Source organism: Genypterus blacodes, unplaced genomic scaffold (genome assembly GCF_046128005.1).
Source record: "Genypterus blacodes isolate CSIRO-AG114 ecotype Tasmania unplaced genomic scaffold, CSIRO-AGI_Gbla_v1 ptg000325l_1, whole genome shotgun sequence".
NCBI lineage: Eukaryota > Metazoa > Chordata > Actinopteri > Ophidiiformes > Ophidiidae > Genypterus > Genypterus blacodes.
In genome coordinates, this window is record NW_027467112.1 from 348,163 (window position 1) to 370,083 (window position 21,921).

At 50.8% G+C, this 21,921-nt stretch overlaps 1 protein-coding gene across 4 annotated transcripts in view; it reads left to right on the plus strand.

Annotated features, from left to right (window-relative positions):
- The window catches only part of efr3a (EFR3 homolog A (S. cerevisiae)), a 111,754-nt gene that overhangs the window by 33,407 nt on the left and 56,426 nt on the right, over window positions 1–21,921 (plus strand). For 2 of the 4 annotated variants that reach the window (XR_012960583.1, XR_012960582.1), the window contains exons 8-24: window positions 2,496–2,636; window positions 6,807–6,885; window positions 7,279–7,414; window positions 9,021–9,188; window positions 9,284–9,398; window positions 11,303–11,354; window positions 12,516–12,688; window positions 12,792–12,867; window positions 14,204–14,365; window positions 15,028–15,159; window positions 15,314–15,381; window positions 15,598–15,725; window positions 16,561–16,646; window positions 16,806–16,854; window positions 17,215–17,318; window positions 17,422–17,471; window positions 17,823–19,539. Coding sequence is in view for 1 of the 4 variants with exons in the window: in XM_076137550.1 (XP_075993665.1) it covers window positions 2,496–2,636; window positions 6,807–6,885; window positions 7,279–7,414; window positions 9,021–9,188; window positions 9,284–9,398; window positions 11,303–11,354; window positions 12,516–12,688; window positions 12,792–12,867; window positions 14,204–14,365; window positions 15,028–15,159; window positions 15,314–15,381; window positions 15,598–15,725; window positions 16,561–16,646; window positions 16,806–16,854; window positions 17,215–17,318; window positions 17,422–17,471; window positions 17,823–17,928 (1,825 nt within the window). In the remaining 3 variants the exon portion in view is untranslated. Of the gene's footprint in view, window positions 1–2,495; window positions 2,637–6,806; window positions 6,886–7,278; window positions 7,415–9,020; window positions 9,189–9,283; window positions 9,399–11,302; window positions 11,355–12,515; window positions 12,689–12,791; window positions 12,868–14,203; window positions 14,366–15,027; window positions 15,160–15,313; window positions 15,382–15,597; window positions 15,726–16,560; window positions 16,647–16,805; window positions 16,855–17,214; window positions 17,319–17,421; window positions 17,472–17,822; window positions 20,689–20,711; window positions 21,465–21,921 lie in introns of those variants that run through there. The other 2 variants (XR_012960581.1, XM_076137550.1) reach the window with 2 other exon arrangements.

The following is a 21,921-nucleotide window of genomic DNA, read 5'->3' on the forward strand; positions in this document are numbered from 1 at the left end:
AATTACTCCAGAGTCTGAGCGTACGTGTTGATACGAGGTGTGAATGTTCTGTCCCTGCCTGCAGGTCCAGTCAGGACCCAGATCACGTACCCGGGTACTGAGAGAGAGTTTTAATAGAAGGAAGAAGAAGAAGAAGAGCGTTTACACACCAGGCTCTGTTTAGTTTTGACTTTACTTTGAAATCCCTCATCAACCAGCCGAGCCCCAAATGTCCTGGTGTATGAAAGGAAAGCGTGTGTGTGTGTGCGTGTAGTGCGTGTGCGTGCGTGTAGTGCGTGCGTGCGTGTGTGTGTAGTCCTGTGTGGAGGATCCAGAGTGGAGGTAGCGGTCACCTTCAGCCCCGCTACGCTCATCACCTCAGGTAGCTTCTCTGCCTTAGAGTGTGTGTGTGTGTGTGTGTGTGTGTGTGTGTGTGTGTGTGTGTGTGTGTGTGTGTGTGTGTGTGTGTGTGTGTGTGTGTGTGTGTGTGTGTGTGTGTGTGTGTGTGTGTGTGTGTGTGTGTGTGTGTGTGTGTGTGTGTGTGTGAGACAAACGTTAAAGATGTTCAAATCTAACTGAATTGCAAAGAGCAGCTGATGACGTCAACAGCAAATATACGCAAACCTCATCGTGCGTCAACGACCTAGTTTAGAGTCGTTTCACTGAAAAATGATTGCATGATTGAGATCCCTGTGGCTGAGCCTCATCAGCACACAGAGGGCTGAGTCTGAGTCAGGCTGCTTCATTTACAGGCAGATTGATTGAAGCCTGGGCGGCTCGGGGGCTGCTGATGCACAGACAGGATGTGGCTCGCGTGGTTCTTTCATTCACTCATTTGCGGCGTCGTGTTGAGTATCGTCACCACGTGGATCCTGACCTCCGTCCCCACAGCAACGCAGCATCACCGCAGTCCAGCAGCATCCTGTCACTCATGATGGACGTCAGGCTGCGGCGGGCGGCTCGCTCACTGTGGTGGCGTGACTCAGCACCGGAGCAGAGGCGGAGGGAGGCGTGGGACTCGCCGCTACGGGGGAAGGGTTGTGTTTTGTGGCGGTGGTCATTTAGTCGGGGGTGGCGGGGGCGGCGGTGGTGGCGGCGGCGTGTTGTTTTCTAATCGAGCCTCGGCAGACACGGTAGGAGGCTGCCGGTCAAGGACGTTTGATTCTGTTAATTGCTTCTCAGAGAGGCCGGACGTGGGCAGCATGCACAAGACTGAGGAGAGAGGGGAGGAGAGGGAAAGGCTGTCCTTGTTTCCTAATGATCTGCTCTGCTGTGTGCTGAGGTAGAGCTCACACACACACACACACACATACACACACACACACACACACACAGCTTGACCTCCAGCTATTTATCTCACGGTGCGTTTAATTCCCTTCCCCTCTCAGCTTCACCTTCAGTGTTAAACTGATTGATTAAACACACCTGAGTGAGTTGATCTGCTTCATCTGCTCACAAACACACACACCAGAGGCCAACAGGTCCAACTGTAGAGTGCAGGGCTGAGCTGACCTTTAACCCTCAACCTTTAACCCTCTGCAGTTTGTTGTAGCAGTTATTCTCGTCTCCTTGTTGAGTGAAGTTTGTCCTCCTACTCTGCTCCTCCTCCTCCTCCTCCTCCTCATGTGGGAGTGATTTCCATTTTTGTCTCCCCTTCGTCTGCGTCTAAACACCAATAAGCATTTCATTTCGAGCGTGTGTGTGTGTGTGTGTGTGTGTGTGGGCCGGCTGTAATTGCATTGTTTCCCTCCTGAGACGCTGCTGCTGCTGCTTCAGTCCGTCTGTGACTGAGCTCAGTGCTGAGCATCCATGCAGTATGGCCTCATGTTACAGAGGAGGAGGAGGAGGAGGAGGAGGAGGAGGCCCCCAGACCTCACACACACCTGTACACCTCACATCTGTACTTCTGTAAACTGGCAGCTCTTTCTCTGTTTCTCTTCTCTTCTCAGAGGAAACTGAGTGTAAACAGTCTCACACATTTGATGAATCTCTTCTCTGAGGGTTCGGTGCCTTGCTCAGGGGCACCTTGGCAGGGACTCGAACCGGCGACCCTCCAGTTCCCTGAGCTACTGCCTCCCCACTTCTGCTACTGCTACACACACACACACACACACACACACACACACCAGTATCTGACTGTGCTTTGGTCGATACACTTTCATTTGCTTTCCCTCTTTCTCTCAGCTGCCCTGATTGATTTCTTTGAGTCTCCCGTCGTCTTTCAGTCTTCATTCACTCTTCATCCCTCCGTCTCCCTCACATCCATAAAGCTCGCTCTGAAATCTTCTCCTCTCTGTTGCCAAGCAGTCTCACACTTCTGAGAGCCTTTGAAGATTATTGGAGTTAACTATCATTAGATTTGTAAACAACATGAGGTTCAATCTCAGTGGCTCGTCTTCATCACGTCAGCACCGTGATGAAGACGAGCCACTGTGAAGATGTGATGAAGACGTGTGCTCTGCTTGTGTCACATACGCATGCACATCCCAGTTCACCTTGCTGCTCCTCTCTTGCAGGGCGGGGCACCCGACCACGCCCTCAGGTGGCGGGCAGGATGGCGAGGAGAACCCTGCGGCGCTGGCAGAGAGCTGCTTCAGGGAGCTGCTGGGCCGAGCCGCCTACGGGAACATGAACAACGCCGTGCGGCCCGTGCTGGTGTGAGTATCTCTGTCTGTACTTCTTCTTCTGTGGTTCTGATCTCTTATCTTTATGTACCTGAGTGATTTTTCAGCTCATTGTTTGTCCACTTCAGTGTGATCTAAAGATGCTAGTTCAGGGTTTGAACCCATAACAATGAGGAAGGATACCAAACATAAAGAGAGAAGCAGCAGCAGGAGGAAGAGGAAGCCAGAGAGAGGAAGTGACAGAGAGCGGAGGATGTTTCTGTCACTTGGGGCCATTTTAGTTGAGGAGTCATTATCAGTGTGAACACCAGGGGGCCCCAGGGGGCCGCTTCAGTGCCGAGCTGGAACCGTATTAGACTCATTCTTCTCACCCTCGCCGGAATGGCAAGCGGGCAGATGGGATCTCTCTCACACACACACACACACACACACACACACACACACACTGTGCTGTTTTTAGCCCCGGCTCCCTCTGAGCTTCGCTGTGTGGGATTTCCTGATCAATCACTGCTAAATGAGAGTTTATGCTTGCAGTGACAGATCGTCTGAGTTGCGGCCGTGAGCTGCAGCCCCACGAGCCGCCGCCAAAATAAGAGCTTCAGCATCCAGACTTTACTTTGGTAAACATCATGACTGCATTAAGCTGTGTCCTGCTCAGACATGAGAGTGTGTGTGTGTGTGTGTGTGTGTGTGTGTGTGTGTGTGTGTGTGTGTGTTGTTGTTCCTTATGCCATGTAAACGCAGCGCTTTGTTCCTTGTAGTCGTCTTAGCTGACGCACATCAAGCGTGACATCAAATGCGACGCCACAATATGCTTCAGCTTGGATCTCTTAACATTACAAGCAATCAGCCGCCGGGCGCTGGAGGGTCTGAGTCATGACGACCTGACAACCCCCCCAAAGTGTCCGTCACTCAGAGTGAGAGAGAGCACAGAGCCACGCGGCAGGAAGGGGAACCACCGTAAGAGGGCGAGACTTGAACTTTCCCTCTCAGGATCCATGTTCTTCCTCTCCTCTTTGTCTTCAGGCTCTTTTGCCCTTTCAGGCGTCGGCTGTGATATTGGCCTTAGTATTGAACTTGACTTCCTGTTTGGTTGCTGTCTGTCAGTCATCATTGATGTGGATTCAGAGGGAGGAAGAGTGAGTTCCCTCTCACTTCCTGAGCTCTCTGAGAGGTTTGATCCGTCGATTCATGAACAAAGATCTGCTGCACAAATGAATCAAAGAGAGAAACCTGCAGCTCCGCCGCCGCCGCCGCCAAACATCAGAGGTGCATGTGGGCGGATGCACAGTTAGTCTGAGGCTGTGTGCTCTGCCAGGCTGCTCTGCCGGGCTGCTCTGCTCTGTGCTGATGGAGGAGCACAGCGGCTGCTCCCCGCCGCTCTGGTTTGTTTATCCCGGCGGTGGCGCTCACGCCGTTCCTCCTTTATCTTTCAAATAAGACGATGTCATAGCGCCGCAGCTTGAATCCGTGGTAGAGTCGACTCTGCTGCTGTGTGATTGTTGTTACCGACTGATCCTCCGCAGCAACGATCTCAACCATCTGGCCTCCACGAGAGTCCTCTTCCTCCTGTTTACTTCCTGTCTGATGAGTTGGAATCAATCAACAATGGCTTCATCTCTGCGTTACTCTGAGTGAGCTGATGCTTATTAATGCTCACATCTATCCAATCAGCAGGTGTAGGAGGTGAGGCTGATGGAGAGCAGAGGAGCGTCCTGTGTTTAACCCTTTGTGTTTGAAGCTAACACAATCAGAGGATCCTTGACTCCATCACATCGCTCTGAACTCAATGAACAGCTGCGATGATGTCACGGCACCTTTTGCTTTAAAGAGCGTGTCAGGATGCGGCGGCGTTATCGTCCGCCCGAGTCGTGATAGAAAGCAGCCGACTCCCGCTCAGCACGGCCCGGAGAAGCACTTACTAATTCAATCAGGGACGGAGCCTCTTAACGCCGCCATTAACAATTAATTACAGAATATTACTGTCACTGCTCCTCGTCTGCAGGGGCTCTTCACAGGCCGAGGGCCGCTGCAGTCTTCCTCCGCCTCTGCTCACTCGACTCTGTGTTGTGTTGTGTTGGTTTGTGTTCCGCCTCATCTGCGCCTGGAGTCCTTTCCTCTTTCCTTATCTTCCTTTCCTAACCCTTCCTGCGTCTGACCTCACGCTCACTGTGTCTCACTCATTAGAGCTCCGCCTTCTGCCGTGTGTGTGTGCGTGTATGTGCGTGTGTCTGTTTGTGTGTGTGTGTGTATGTGTGTTCCCCCAAAACACAATTAGAGCGGCGACCCAAAACTCCAAAATGAATGAAAGTGGATCAATATTGTGGCGTTTAAGTCGACAAACCTCACAGAGTTTCACCCTGAAAGGTAACAGACTGAGGAAGGAGGAGCTGAGCTCATAGGAAAGGGAATTAGACCAACAAACGAGTACAAATACTGCTTACATTGAGTTCACAGTCTAGAGAAGAGATACAAATCTAAATAAGTGATCAATCAATCATCACAGCTGCATCATCACGGACACTGTGACTCTTCTTCTTCTAAATGAATCCCAGGTTTGATCCGTCTCCTCTGCTCAGCTCGGCTCCTCTGAGGCCACAGGCTGAGATCAGATCCCTCATGTTTACATTCAGACGAGCTGAGAGTTAGAGGGTGAATAAAGATGAAGCACGGAGGAGAGGAGGTTTATCTGAGTGCAGCCGAGGGTTCAGATCAGTCTCATACGTCTCCGTCCGTCTGTCTCTCTCTCTCTCTGTCTCGCTCCTCGTCTCCGCCCCTCTCTGGCTGCCGCTCTCATTTTGTGTGTTGCTCCGGGGTGTTGGAGGAGGAAGAGGAGGAGGAGGAGGAAGAGGAAGGCAGTGTCTTCAGACTAAAAATAGCCGTGTGGTGGAGGAGGAGGAGGAGGATTTTGGAGGGAGCAGCTTGTATTGACGTCACTTTGGTGGACGTGGGCAGCTTCCTCTCCTCTCCTCTCCTCTCCTCTCTCGCTTCCCCGTTTCTCTCTCACTCCTCATTGTTTTGTAACGATCCTTCGCTCCTCTCCTGACGTCTGTTCTCTTTCTCTCACACAGAGCTACCTCTTCATCATGTACTGTAGATGTAGCAGTAAACACTCAATCTGACCTCATTGGGTTTTTGTAACCACTGTGAACCCTCTTAGTGAAGAGGAAGAGGAGCTGCAGAGACGGCAGCTTGTGGGTGGATGTGACCTCATGAGTGTGTTTCAGCTGAGCAGATAGCATTTGAACGTTCTGCGCTTCATTTGACTGTTATCCATTAGTTAGTGTGAATGCTCAGTACTAAGATATCCTTCCTCTGACCTCTGTCGCTGGGTCAGAGGTCAGAGGTCCTACTTTGATACTGTGGTCATGAACAGATTGTCAAATGAAAAGGATCTGAAGTGGTGCATGGGTCTGAATAGGGGAGGAGCCAATATATCTGATCAATATGGGAGAAACAAGAAGCTGCAGCATCCAAACACTCGCTGAGGAGACACAACCAGGTGTGTGGAAGTGTCTCTGTAGAGAATCCCTCTCCTCTCCTCTCCTCTCCTCTCCTCTCCTCTCCTCTCCTCAGCGCTCCTCTCCTCTCCTCTCCTATCCTCTCCTCTCCTCTCCTCTCCTTTCTTCCCCTCTCCTCTCCTCCTCTCCTCTCTTCCCCTCAGCTCTCCTCTCCCCTCCCCTCCTCTCCTCTCCTCCCCCCAGCTCTCTTATGTGCTCTTATCTTGGAATGGAAGCAAATCCCTCCACTCTTGCGTCTTAAGAGCTGGAGCTCATTTGAGTGCTTTAGTGTGAGTCAGCGGCCAAGGACATCAGATAGGCTCCTCAGATGTAAAGTGACCTCCCTGCTGCTGTCCTGCAGGTGAGCGGCTGCCTGCTGGGCTTCCTGCTGAGCCTGCAGCTGTCAGGCTCATGAGGCTGTGATTGGTTTGGTTACGTTTTTATTGATTTAGTTTAGATGATGTAACTCTGATGACATCAAGGGCAAACATGCAATAATGATTTGATGTCCCCAAACAACCGAAAGCTTCCGACCTCACACACACACACACACACACACACTTCGCACCACAGGTAATGAGTAACGAGGACATGTAGTGGTGAGTTGAGTTCACTAACACGTGTTTCCACATCACGTCGCTAATGAAGAGCAAAGGTCACCTGGGTTTGTGTTCATCATCTCCTTCATCTCTCCTCTTCACAGTCACCTGGACAACCATCACCTGTGGGACCCCAACGAGTTTGCAGTGTCCTGCTTCAGAATCATCATGTACTCCATCCAGGTAGGAGAAATGGAATCCCTAACGCTGAGGAAGCATGTGTGTGTGTGTATATGTGTGTGTCACAGGCATTAAGGTGTGTATGTGAGGTTTGTAGCGGCTGAACTGCAGTAAGGTCAAAGTGCATCTGAGCTTACTGAGTGAGGAGCAGGACGACTTAAAGAACCAAGAAACGCAGCCCACAGATCACAGAGGAATCATTCTGTCACGGCCACTTTGAGGCCATCAGCTGAAGACTCCACTTCAGCAGAAGACAGGAAGTGCTTCTCCCCGTTCAGCCCTTAGAGCAGCGGTGTAAAGTGTTCACTCAGGGAGAAGTTACCCTGTCTCTAACTCTTTCCCTCTTGGAGGTGGTGTTAATCAGACGTGTGTGTGTGTGTGTGTGTTCTCTTTCAGGCTCAGCATTCCCACCACGTCATCCAGCAGGTCCTCAACCACCTGGACACCAACAACAAGAACACGCCGCGTGTTCGAGCCGGCATCGTCCAGGTCCTTCTGGAGACGGTGGCCATCGCTGCCAAAGGCTCCGTGGGTGAGTGGAGGGTTCAGGCTCTGATGATGCACCAACACTCAGAGCAGAGTCAGAGTGCTTTAGAGGCTGTTCTGTGCTTGTTAGGTTAGTTAAGGGAGTTTGACAGCCGAGTCTTTACACAACAGCGGCGAAGGATTCTGTCAAAGCCGCCGTTCAGGTCCTAACATGAGGCGCTGTGGTGAGGGTAACACTTAGAAACAGGCTGGGAAATGATTCAGGGTCAAGTTCAGACCCTAGTGTGTGTGTGTCTGTGTGTGTGTGTGTGTGTACGTTCATGTTTAACCCTTGCCACTGTCTTCTGCCTGACACACCCCTCCTGGTCAGGTCTGATCCAAGAGGGCAAACACACTGACACCTTTGACAGTGACCAAGCCACTCCACCTCACCTCTGGCTGGGTACAGTATACGAGTGTGACTAGGACCTGAGAAGGTAGAATAGATCACCTAGATGACTCCACACACCCTCTGGGACTTCCTGGCATTAACGAGTATCCCGGTGTTAGATTGAGTTAGAGGAGGAGACGATGCACGGGAGCGATCTGACCTCCAGCTCAGATGTGGAAGCAGTGTTAGTTTATGGAGCGGGAAGTCAGAACGAGAGCACACAGACGGGGAGAAGGACATGAAGGTGGACACAGTGAGGCGTAGGTGGCGTAGGAAGTCAGTCCATCACACAGAATATAAGGTTTAGATCTTAACCAGTAAAGCTCCAGGACCAAACAGCAGCACTTAGGCTTTTAATCTGAGTTTGTCTCCGCCTCCTCCTTGAGGTTCCTCCGCCCTGGGGTGAAGCGCCGCTACTAGAGTGAGACCGAGCGGAGAAGTAGAGAGAGCGAGCGGAGAGCGTGCAGACGAGTGTTTCATAAGTACAGACAGTGAAAGGTCAGGGGAGGGGAGGAACGTGTGGGAAGAGGAAAGGGACGGCAGCTTGAGGTCTGCGTTTAGGAGCGACACGGAGGTGAGACGCACGTTAATGCCAGGGGCCCCTCCCCCTCCCTCCCACCCCCCAGGTTGTTTAATGGTGTCGGGGGTGCAGTAGAGTGTGTGTGTCTTAAGTGTCGACGTGGACACGGTGATATGCTGGGATTCCCTCGTTGTCCCTCAGTGTGATCAGAAGGGAACGTGTCACTGGAGCTTTGTTTCCATTCAGGGTTTGATTAAAGTCCAAACTGCTTACAAGCAAATCAAGCTGTTAACAACTGAACAATGAGTGTGAGAGTGCAGAACCCCTACACACCTACACACCTGAGTACAGCTGAAGATGGAGGAGTAGCAGGAGGAGTGACATCATCCTGTTTCCTGCCACATTTCATTTCATTGAACTAAAGCTTATCTGCCATGTAGTTGTTGGATGGAAACGTAGCTTGAGACACTTTGACATGACTGGGAAGACGTTTCTGTAGGTTAAGGCTCATAGGTACCCCCCCCTGCTTCCAGTCTCTGTGCTAAGCTAAGCTAACGTGCCACAGATCCATTCATCAGGTCAAACTGCATCCACACAATGAGAGAATAGGTCTGGACTCAAGGTCACAGCTGAAACACTCACTTCACTTAGACCCTAAGGTGTGTGTGTGTGTGGTGTGTGTGTGTGTGTGTGTGTGTGCAGGTCCCACGGTGCTGGAGGTGTTCAACACTCTGCTGAAGCACCTGAGGATGAGCGTGGACTTTGAGCTGGGCGACGGCGACCGCAGGAACTCCAGCTGCAGCGCCTCGTCCGGACGCAGCAAAGAGAGCGAAGAGAGGATCGTCCAGAACGCCATCATCCAGACCATCGGTACTGACACACGCACACACACACACACACACCATAACAGGAAGCCAGGGTTCAGCCTGAGGTCTCACTCTGAGCTCTCCTTGTCCCTCTGCCAGGCTTCTTTGGAGGAAACCTGCCAGACTACCAGAGAGCAGAGGTCATGATGTTCGTGATGGGCAAGGTGCCGGTGTACGGGACGCCCTGCCACACCCTGGACACGGTCAAGATCGGGTGAGTCCTGCCTGTGGTTTCCTCTCTGCAGCCGCTCAGCTCCGCTCGCCCACGCTAAGCTCACACACAGCCCTGGCTCCAGGCCGAGGAAGTTTGTCCGCCTGCTCCGGATTTTGCCCTTGAAAGTGAACAGGCAGAGGAGATTTAGTTTGTTTTGTGTTTGATTGAGATGTAAAGAGAAACAGGGAGGATGGAAGAGTCCTAGTACACACACACACACACACACACACACACACACACACACACACACACACACTGCCCCTGGTCTCTCTCGCTGAGCCGTGTCTTCTCCTGTCCTCTGTCCCGTCCTGGTTTCCCCCCCTAACGCCCCGCGGTGTGTTTGGCTCCCGGGTCACTCAGAGGACTCCTGCATTTCTTCCAAACACGAGGAAACAAGATAATCCCTGAAGCCATGAGAGTGCAAGAATAGATAATCCCAAACACCCTCTTCCTCCCTCCTCCTCCTCCTCTTCCTCCCTGCTCTCTTTTGATGTGCTCTACTTTCCCTCTGCTAATTGCCCAAGGAGAGGAATTAGAATCTCCATCTTGTGTTGGTGGAGGATTGGAGGCCCGGCTGTGGAATCAGACAGACAGGCAGACAGGCAGGCAGACAGGCAGATAGACAGTCTATGATGGGCCATAGATGTCTGAGTATTGATGGAATCCCTCCTGCTCTTGTTTATATGAGACATTCAGCTTCATTAGAGCTGAAACAGGAGCTCCTCTTTAATCCTCCTGATACCTGGAGGATCACATCTGAAGCTTTACATCAACGCACATCTAACCCTGACACACAACGCACATCTAACCCTGACACACAACACACATCTGACCCTGACACACAACACACATCTGACCCTGACACACAACGCACATCTAACCCTGACACACAACACACATCTGACCCTGACACACAACACACATCTAACCCTGACACACAACACACATCTAACCCTGACACACAACACACATCTAACCCTGACACACAACACACATCTAACCCTGACACACAACGCACATCTAACCCTGACACACAACGCACATCTAACCCTGACACACAACACACACACTGAGAGCACGGAGGAGGAGAGGAGACGGCTGCTTTGAGTGACAGACTCTGACCTGTTAACGTCTCTCTCTCTCTCCCTCTCTCTCTCTCTCTCTCTCTCTCTCTCTCTGTCTCCTTCTCTCTCTCTCTGTCTCCTTCTCTCTCTCTCTCTGTCTCTCTCTGTCTCTCTCTCTCTCTCCCTCCCTGTCCCCCCCTCTCTCTCTCTCCCTCTCCCCCCCTCCCTCTCTCCCTCTCTCTCTCTCCCTGCCCCCCCTCTCTCTCTCCCCCCTCTCTCTCTCCCTCTCTCTCTCCCTCCCTCTCTCCCTCTCTCTCTCTCCCTCTCCCCCCCTCCCTCTCTCCCTCTCTCTCTCTCCCTGTCCCCCCCCTCTCCCTCTCTCTCTCTCTCTTCCCCCCCCTCTCTCCCTCTCTCTGTCTCTCTCTCACTCTCTCTCCCTCTCCCCCCCTCTCTCTCCCTCTCTTCCCCCCCCCCTCTCTCCCTCTCTCTCTCTCCCTGTCCCCCCCCCTCTCTCTCTCTCTCTCTCTCCCTCCCCCCCCCCTCTCTCCCCCCCTCTCTCTCTCTCTCTCTCTCTCCCTGTCCCCCCCTCTCTCTCTCCCTGTCCCCCCTCTCTCTCTCTCTCTCTCTCTCTCTCTCTCTCTCTCCCTCTCTCCCTGTCCCCCCCCCTCTCTCTCTCTCTCTCTCTCTCTCTCTCTCCCTCTCTCCCTGTCCCCCCCCCCCCTCTCTCTCTCTCTCTCTCTCTCCCTCTCTCCCTCTCTCTCTCCCTGTCCCCCCCCCTCTCTCTCTCTCTCTCTCTCTCTCTCTGTCTCTCTCCCCCTCTCTCTGCTGTGCTGTATGCAGGCAGCAGGGCACTAAGCGGATCCAGACCATGCTGCTCAGCTCCCTCATCATGGTGAGTCCGTCCCTCACACCAACACTGGAACAACACGATACACACCAGCTGGTTCCTGTCCTCAGAGCTCTGTTGTCACTCAGTGTAGGAATGAACCAGCAGGGACCAAGCTGACCTTATCTCCTCCATCATTGAATGAATGTTCCAAAGCTGAAACTGATACTCTGGAAATCATTTTAAGCTGGCCAATATGAATTATTTGCCTAGACATGGTCTCCATTTGACCTCTGACCCTTATTTGCATGGAACACCAGGGAAGATAGAGGGACAGAATTTACCATAAGCACTAAATTATGAATGGACCAGATGTCAGCACACACACACAGGTCTCCTCCGTGTGTGTGTGTCCCTGTGTCCTGGTCTCCCCTCTCCTCTGCCACCTGGCCTGGGCCTGCAGCGCGGCCAGGGGTCAAAGGTCGACGTATTTATAACGGCGTGCAGCTGCACTGGGGTCTGAGCCGAGCCGGAGCTGATCTCTGTCACCGCCTGCTGTCAGGTTGAAACCCAGATGTTTGTGGGGTCAAAGGGTTAAAGTCCGAGCTGGAAGCAACAGGAAGTGTGAGCGCAACACTAAATCCAGAGAGAGACGCAGTGAGGGAGGAGATCCTGAGGGTTAGAGCTCAGAAGCAGACCTGAAGACTGGAAACACTTTATACAGACATTTTCTTTGAAATGAATAAATGTCTCTCTCTCTCTCTCTCTGTCTTCCCCCCTCTCTCTCTCCCTCTCTCCCTCCCTCTCTCTCTCTCTCTGTCTTCCCCCCCTCTCTCTCTCCCCCTCTCTCTCTCTCTGTCTTCCCCCCTTCTCTCTCTCCCTCCCTCTCTCTCTCTCTCTGTCTTCCCCCCCTCTCTCTCTCCCTCTCTCTCTCTCTCTGTCTTCCCCCCCTCTCTCTCTCCCTCTCTCCCTCCCTCTCTCTCTCTCTCTGTCTTCCCCCCCTCTCTCTCTCCCTCTCTCTCTCCCTCTCTCTCTCTCTCTCTGTCTTCCCCCCCTCTCTCTCTCCCTCTCTCCCTCCCTCTCCCTCTCTCTCTCTGTCTTCCCCCCCTCTCTCTCTCCCTCTCTCCCTCCCTCTCCCTCTCTCCTCTGTCTTCCCCCTCCATCTTTCTCCCTCCCTCTCTCTCTCCCTCCTTCTCTCTCTCTCCCCCTCTCTCTCCTCGTCCTCAGGTGACCTCCGGCTTTAAATCAAAGACCATGGCGGCCGGCCTCCCCCCTCCCTTCCTGGACCCGCTCTTCTCCATCTCGCTCATGGAGGACAGCGAGCTGAGGCAGCTGGTGCTGGAGATCCTGCACAACATCATCGATCGCCATGACAACCGGGCCAAACTACGCGGCATCAGGTAAAAGCGCCTTAAAGGCTGAAGCAGCGTTTGCGAGTCGTCTCCCTCCCTTTGAGCCCTGATGGTTGGAGCTTAGTTTGTTGTTGTCTTGTCTCTGTTTTAGAATCATTCCTAACGTCGCAGCTCTGAAGTTCAAACGAGAGAAGATCTCCAAGCAAGATGTTGCTTTTGTGAAGAAGGTAAGAAACACAGAATCCAGCAAAGTTTACTTCACTCCTGCAGAATCTCAGCGTTTGTGGTTTAAGGTGTGAGGTCAGTTTAGGTTCCAGACTCTCAGGTTTCTTTAAAGGAGCCGTGCGACCCTTCAGCACATGAGACGCTCCTCTTTGTCTGTAACCACCTGGTGACTGATGAAGAGCTCTGAATACTGCAGGACCTTTGTGAAGATGTTTCCACTCGGGGACAATCTGTCTGTCACGTTGTCTCCAAGCTCACATTAATAAATAAGGAGCCAACAACTGTTTACCTTTTCAAATCTGGAACAAGCTAACCCGAGGAGAAGCTGCCAGTATATCCCGTTACCATGGCGCCACATTGAGTATCGTTTTCCGACGGCCCCTTGCGGACAGACAGCCAATCAGAGCTACGCCTCATTTGCATACTGTCAACGCCCCCAGGACTGCTCGTTCTCCCACGACGACAGACGAGGAGCCGGAGACGCCGCCAGAGCAACGAACTTCACAAACTGCTTAGAGAGCAAAGAGAGCGCCGCTAACTGGCTGCTCCAGAGCAGAATGTGGGTCCTTCAGCTGTCAATCACACGCTGTCAGAACTATGGATGAAGTCACGCCGGGCTCTTTGTTCCCTCCAGTCTTTGGTAATTGCTTATGGACAAGCTCACATCTGGAGGCGTCCCTGTGTGTGACCCCCTCCCCCTCCCCCCTCGCCCCCCCCACCCCCCCCTCTGTGTGCCAGCGCCCGCTCTTATCTGTGACGTCCCTCCTCTCATTACTGTCCAGAGCAGACGAAGGCTCCTCGCCTGCCTTATCTGCTGTCACACGTAATGAATGACAGCTAATTAGTGCTGAATAGAGAGAGGCTCTGCATGTGAAACGCCTTCACTCTTCACGTCAAGCATATGAAGGAATGAACCAACCAGGTGATGACAGCCCCTCCCCCTTCCCCCCCCCCCAAGGCCATGGGTGCACGGCGGCTCTCTGCTACTTCTTAGATGCAGACGCAGCTGATGGGCGTTCTCTCTGCAGCGGAGCAGCTGCCACTTTTCTGCAGCCCAGTCCTGTTCTTTCATTTCCGTCACAAAGAATTGGAGCTGAAGCTGAAACGCTGCTTCAGCCCAAACGCTGCTGCTTCAGTCTTCATCTCTGCTCTGCTTCATCACTCACAGATATGGAGCCTGGAGAGAGTTATGTTCTAGATCTGGTTCCCATAAAGAGATTGTGTTAGTAGTATTTAGGTTTACAGTATATGTATGATACAGACGTTCTCTCTTCTTCTCCTTCTCCTTCTCCTTCTTCTTCTTCTTCTTCTTCTTCTCTTCTTCTTCTTCTCCTGCAGCACGGGCAGCAGCTGTACCGTCACATCTATCTGGGCTGTAAGGAGGAAGATAACCTCCATAAGAACTTTGAGCTCCTCTTCACCACTCTGGCCATCCTGACCATCGAGCTCGCCAACGAGGACGTGGTGATCGACCTGATCCGCCTGTCTGTGGCTCTACAGGTGTGTGTGTGTGTGCGTGTGCGTGCGCGCATGTGTGTGCGTGTGTGCGTGTGTGCGTGTGTGTGTGTGTGTGTGTCTAATGTCATTACGCTGCAGACAGGATGCAGGTTTAATATAACCCTCCTGGATGTGTGAAAGAAGCCTACACACACACACACGTACACACACGCGTACACACACACACTCTAACACACCAGCTGTTTGATTGTGTATCACGCTGGGATCTTATCATTTCTAAATGTCACATGAGTGTAGACAAGAGGTGAACACACACACACACACACTCATACACTTACACACACACACACACACACACACACTCACACACACACACACACACACTCACATGTCTCTAATCAGGAGCCCTCGGTTTAACTCCTATGGGAAATTAGAGTTCAGATGTGCTGTAGATGAATGAACAGCATTCACCTTTATAATAAAACATTCTGTTGCTAATCAGAGTGATGTAATGATAATAACATTACATCACTCTCAGAAGTGTTATGAAGCACGACATCATTTAATTTACAAAACATTTGAGAAAGAGGAAATGTGTTTATCTTTAGTTTGAGGTTGATGAAGATGCAGGTTGTAGTCGTTGAGGAGTGTGGGGATGAAGATGATGATGCTGATGCTGGTGTGTGTGTGTGTGTTTTGTCCAGGACATGGCCCTGACCAATGAGGAGAACATGCCCATGTTCACCCGCTGTGGCATCATGGCTCTGGTGGCTGCGTACCTCAACTTCCTCAGCCAGATGATCGCAAACCCTCCCTTCTGCCAGCACGTCAGCAAGGTGCAGCACACACACACACACACACACACACACACACACACACACACACACACACACCTGATGTGTCTGTAGATGATGATGTTGATACAGATGTGTTGTTCCTGATGTTGGATGTTTGTTGTAGCGACTGATCTTCTTGCTCCGCCCCCTCCAGGTGATCGAGCTCAGGACCTTGGATGCCCCCTTCCTCCTCCCTGAGCACGTCTTCAGAGACAAGTGTCCGTAAGTGTCCAACCTGAGTGATGTAATAGAAATAAAGCTCTGAACACGCTGAGCCTGAACGCATCCTCAGACCTCATTCATTCATTCAGCTGAGATCAGAACAACGTTTCTGTACGTGTGTGTCAGTGAGTGTGTGTGACATGTTGGATTGTGTCTCACTGTGCCCCCCCTGCCCCCCCCCTCCCCCTTTGTCTCACACACCCGCCCCTCTTCCAGACTCCCTGAATCCCTGAATAAGGAGGACAAACTGCTGTACTTCCAGTCAGCTGACATGGCCGAGTGTCTGGCTGGAACAGGATACAACGCAGAGAGACTCTCCATCCCCTACGTGCCGCAGGTCACAGGTCAGAGCCCCCCCCTTCACACACACACACACACACACACACACACACATAAACACATATACAAAACAATCAACAACACCACAAACATGTAAAGCTTGAAAATACCACAAACTCCATATCAGTCAAACTCTCTGCATCGTCCCTCCTCCTGCGCGGCCCAAAGGCACCAAGCTAACACCTCTGTCAGGGCAGAGAGGTCTCTAGTCTAACAAACAGCTCTGTGTCTGTCTTCTTCTCCATGCCTCCCTGTAACACGCTGCAGTGCTTTACACTGTAGGGAAAATCATCCACAGGTGCAAGCAGACGTCCAGAGGTAACGGCTGAAGGAGCTAAGCTAACGTAGAGCTTTAGATGAGCCCACACACACACACACACACACCCACACACACTCCTCTGTCCTCCTGTCGTGCTAGCTTTAGAGAAGTAGACAAAAAAGTAACAAAGCCATGATTTGTATTTATTATCATCCCCTCAGTCAAAGATGAGACAGAGACCCATCAGACGTCTTTGTGTTTGTGTTCCGTCCCCCTGTGCTTCAGTCGACCCCTGACCTTCACCTGAGTCCTCCTAGCTCTGTAGTGTTTCTGTAAGGTGAACAGCCGATCCACGCTCTAAATGTAAAACACACACCTCCAGCCTCACATGAGATTGTTTTGCTTGCTTTGCTGGACGTTTGTCTGAGAGAAGACGAGTAGACCGGTCCAGCAGACTGTGTGTGTGTGTGTCTGTGGGTGTGTGTGTATGTGTGTGTGTGTGTGTCCGACGGGCTGAATGTTTGAGTCAAAGATAGAGTGAAAAAAAGCACACACACACACAGACACTTGTCTCTCCACAGATGGAGAACGTCTGACCAGGAGGAAGAGTTTTGTGGACACGATCTCCATCCAAGAGGACATCATGTCCAACAACCTGCCACACAAGGTCAGAGAGAACTCCTGTTCAAGGTCGTCAGGGTCAAATATGAACCCAGCCCAGGTTCCTGTGAGCTTCCTGTGGTTGTGCTCAGCTCTTGTTTTGTCAGTAAAGCTTCTATCAGACTCGGTGCTTAGCTTTGATCCGTCTCTGGTTTCCCCTCTGCAGTCTCAGCAGGCGGAGGAGATCACGTTTGAGACCCTGAAGAAGGCCATCGGTGAGTCTTCCTCCTTCCTCACACACTGATGAAGACGATGAGTCAGGGTAGAAACAGGAAACGGCTTTTGGGTGGATGGTGATGAATTGTAATGGATTGGATTTCGATTTGTTTTCCCAAATCAGACGCCAGCGACTGGAATGAGTCTGAAAGAGGCAGATTACATTTAAGATGCAGCTTTCAGGTTTAATTATCGGGTAAAATGGGACAGAAACAAGTCTGTGAAGAGTCAAAACACTGAGTTTTTCATTTTGAAGGTGGAACAAAGATCAGTTGAATGTAAATCTTTTATTCCTGGATGTGTTCAGCTCCGTGTTCTTCTTCTGTGGTGTCTTATGACTGAGCGGCGTCTCTTTGCAGACACCACGGGCCTGGAGGAGCAGGAGAGGGAGAGGAGGCGGCAGGTGATGGAGAAGTTCCAGAAAGCTCCGTTTGAGGAGATTGTGGCCCAGTGCGAGTCCAAGGTGGGTTTACACCTCAAACACACAGAAGAAGAAGAAGAGGAAGAGGAGGAGGAAGGCTTCAGTCTGACTCCACCTGCTGACTGTCTCTGTTTTCTGTTCACAGACAAACATGTTGCATAACCGTCTGGCACAGATCCTGGAGCTCACCATCAGGTGACTCACTCACTTCACACCCGCATGACTCATTAACCCTTTGTAGGCCTCTAGATGATGTTAGGTTTGTTTACTACTGACTGCACAGAGAGAAGGATGATGTAATGTGCAATGTAAAGGTCATTTAAGTTGAGATAGAAGAAGACGTGGATTTGTTGTGATTTCCTTTTACATTTTTAAACATCCTCTTATTTAGAGTTGCATTTTGTCTGAATCGTGCTACAGAAGTCAAGTTTTGACTGATTGATTAGTGAGTGATTATTAAGATCAGATGGAGAGTGAAGGTGATGTCTCGTGTTTTCACTCATGTTGCTACATTGCTCTCACTCTCTATCTCTTCCCCCCCCCCAGGCCTCCTCCCAGCCCGTCTGGGGTCGTCTCCATGACGGCGGGACACACCCAGCATCAATCCGTCCCCGTCTACGAGATGAAGTTCCCCGACCTGTGTGTGTACTGACCGCAGTCAATACACGCACACGCACACACACACACACGCACACACACACACACACACACACACACACACACACACACACACACCTCCACGGCTAAAGACGCAATCATTCCACATGCTAAGAGAGAACCACGCCATCACATCCTCCACCGATGCGCCGCCTCGTGCCGTCTGAGTGCAAACGCATGGGTCAGGATGTGACCGGGAACACAAACCAAACGCACCCAAACACGCATCCATTCAGTTTCATCATTCATACGGGTGAAAGAATGTAAACGTAACCAGCAGCTGGTTTGGTTTCAGACACACACACACATGTACACACACACACACAGGTACACACAGATGCGGACAAGCTAAACAAACACAACCACAAACTTCCCCCAGTATCTGAGCCACAGTCACAGGATCAGGTTCTCCACTTCCCCTCATATCCTGCAGCTTCCTCTAAACCAAACCAGAACAGAGCGGTGAACACTAAAGGAGGAGAGACAGAGTGCATGCTGGGAGGAGGTCACGTGTGTGTGTGTGTGTGACACATAGGTACTAATGAGCTCAATCACAGGTACAGAACGGCTCAAAGGAGGGCAGATGTGATCTAAGCTCTTCATCCCTCTCAGCTCCATGATGCTTTGTTGTTTAACCCTTTGACCTCCAGTCTCTATAAATGTGAACTTGTGCCATGTGAGAAACATTCCTGAGTCTGAGTCTAAGCTCAGACGTCTCTCCCTCACACCGATCAGATGTCCCTCTGATCACAGACCAGCAGAGGCTTCAGCAGCTTCGGCTCCGTTTGGTTACAGTCAGAGTTTAAACATTGTCGTCCGTAACTGCACACAAACTAAACAACTGGAGCTGCTTCCTGTCTGTTTGTGTGTTTGGTGGCTGAGCATGACTGTGACCCACGCCAGGGTCAGTGTATGGAGCCGCAGCTTTACTCCCTCACCTGCTCTAACAGCTTATGGCTCTTAATACATGTGTGTGTGTGAGTGTGGGTGAGTGTGTGTGTGTTCCCGTGTTCAGCATCTGTGCACATTAGATACAGGAAGGTGACAGGAGGTCAGATTAGATGTTTCAGCAGAATGAATAATGAAACGCTGCAGAACTCTCCACTTGAACGCTTTGTGTCTTAAAAGAAGAGCGATGAAGACGATGATGATGATGATGGTTCTCTTTATCGTCATAACACATTTGAATGGCCGCAGAAAATCAATAATCAGAATATGAATCGATGATCTAAATACTGTAAGGTGTGAGCCAAAACATGGCCCTCGCCCCACAGCTTGAGAACCACTGACCTGCAGACTGGAGGTGTGTTCTGTTTCACCAGTCTACGTGACGTTCAGGTCCAGCTGGGAAACTTCACCTTTGTTAATTACGGTGGAGACGTTTGAGCGTTTAGTCCAAGCCGCTGAACAAACAGGAACTCTTCCTCGCTGTTTCCTGAGCACAGAAGAAGAAAAGCAAACGGAACAGAGTCGCACACGCTGCAGCAATAAGGTACAAGAAGAAGAAACGCCTCTGCACTTTAGTTTGTGGGGATCAGTGGGTGACTGTCCACATGTAGGTTTGTGAGGGTGAAGCAGTGGAGGAGAGGAAGATGAAGGAGGGATTGTTTGCATGTTGTGTCTTTCAGATGGTTCTGTATGTTGGATAGTTGAACAGATGAGTGAATGTGTGAAAGACGTTAGGGCTCCAGATGTCAGATGTTTGTGGACGTTGTTGTGGTGCATGCTGGGATATGTTGAGAGGCGTATTGACTCATAGGACCAGAGGCTCAGCTAAAGCTACAAAGAAGGAAAATAAGTGACTGGTGCAGCTACTTGTTGTGATGCTAGCTGTAGTGACGTTAGCAGCTAAGCTACTTCCCAATAGCAGGGACCAGCATTATCATGTTTGACCAGTAGGGGGCAGCTGTAGACTTTAGTTTCCACGTGCTGAAGGTTCTCGTGTTGTGGTTTTTGTTAGTAGGTTTAGTTGCCGTTCAAAGCTTCATGTCTGAGGGCAAACCAGGGTCAATGCAATAATGTACCAGCTGGGACCAGAGCAGGGTACCATGGCGACCAGCGCGGGCGTTACCAGTGGATACTGTCCATCACGACGTCAGCTACAGGCCGTGTGCACTGATGCGTTCCTGTACAAAGCAAAGCGTTGGATGTCCTGTGCTGTGACGTCGCCGCTTCTATTCCAACTGAAACGCATCTGCATGACGTCATAGCATCATGTCACCACTGGGGGGGTGCTGAGGGGAACCAGGTGGAGCGTAGAGTCCTGTCGTGCTCCAGCGTGTCTTTGTGTCTCAGCACCACGTGACTCTGAGCGCGGCGTCATGGCAACACATCCTATATTTTTGTAGATTGTCGGTAAAAGTCTGGAGATTTATCCTTGTGCGTCTGGATGCAGAATGCTGATGAATATATTTTTGTTATGTTTTTGTTTTGAAGTTTGAAGTTAAAGGTTCAGGGTTTCAATGGGATCGTGCAGTTCTTCTTCTTCTTCTTCTTCTTCTTCTTCTTAATGCTGGGATGTATAAACAAAGAAACGCTGTCATTTATAAGAGGCAACCTTTGGCTTGTTGTAGATCGATTTCATTTCAAATGTGCTGTCAATCATGTGTGATCTCTATAAGATGATGTTTTGTTCTTTTTAATCTGAGCAGATTCAAGCGTCGCACCTTTGACTCTGATTCACCAACCAGGTTCACTGACTGTGTGTGTGTGTGTGTGTGTGTGTGTGTGTGTGTGTGTGTGTGTGTGTGTGTGTGTGTGTGTGTGTGTGGGGTAAAGAAACGATTGTCGCCTTTCCCACAAACTCTCAGTGAATCAGTATCAGAGTCAAAGCTGCAGTTTGTCATCTGTTTGGATGAGTGTGTGTGTGTGTGTGTTATCTGAGTCTGAATGGAAGGTAGACATGTGTGTATCTGTCCTACAGAGCAGATTGGATCGATGATTGAAGAACCAGCAGATGTGCGCCCACATGTTTCCATGATGTAACAGGACTCTGTGTGTGTTTGCACTTCAGCACATATCTGCTACACACACATAGATATACAGTGTATAGATATATATGAACACACACAGGTTAGAGTTCAATGTTTTGTTCCTAAAGAACCCAGAGAAAGTGAACAAATGTCCTTGTTAACAAGTTGCTCCATCTAGAGTTGTAACCAGAGCATCAATAGAAGATAACTTCCTCCAGATGTCCTTGGGATCCTTGTGAGGAGCCGAACGGATTCCATCAGGTTAGACTGACTGAACTTGTTAACTTGGACCTTTGCCAGCCGATCAGCCAATCACAGTGACTGTAACGATAAGGAGCGGAGCTTTTTATGACTTTTTTCATGCTTGTGATGCAACTTTGTGTACTTTTGTGTTTCTGTGCCTGTTTCAACGATACAAAGATGTGTAACGTCTGCTAAAGCTCATTTCAGCCAACAGTGATGATGATTGTAACCACTAGAGGGCGCACGTGCTCCCCTTCCACTGCAGCGTCGCCGTGTTGGCTTAGATCCCAGAGATTTTATTAAATTTTGTTTCAAACAAGCAAACATCAGCACTCTGATTGTGTTTGTGTCCAGCTGCTCTGCTCCAGGTACGTTCTCTAGGTAAGTATAGTAAGTACCCCCCTTCCATTGACCGGGTGTTACAGTTTCATGGATGAAGTCTGTAAATGTGTTTTAGTTTTAGTTGTAGGAGGGGAATGACATCGTGCAGTCTGAGCTTTGGTAAACAGGAAGTAGCGTTTGGCTGCAGTTTATTAGTGAGAACAGTTCAGAAAGTGTTTGGTTCTAATCCTACAGTCACATCAGAGACCAGGAGGAAGGAAAAGCTTAGTTTTGTCCGTATCGCCCCCTGCTGCCCACATCTCCTCCCCTCCCTCCGCCCCTCCTTCTTCCTCTTCCTCCCCTCCTCCCCCCTCTTGTTCTTCCTCTTCCTCCTTCACGCCCGCTGGTCTCTCTGCCGGTCTTTGTGCTGTGCCTGGCCTGTGGTTCTGGGT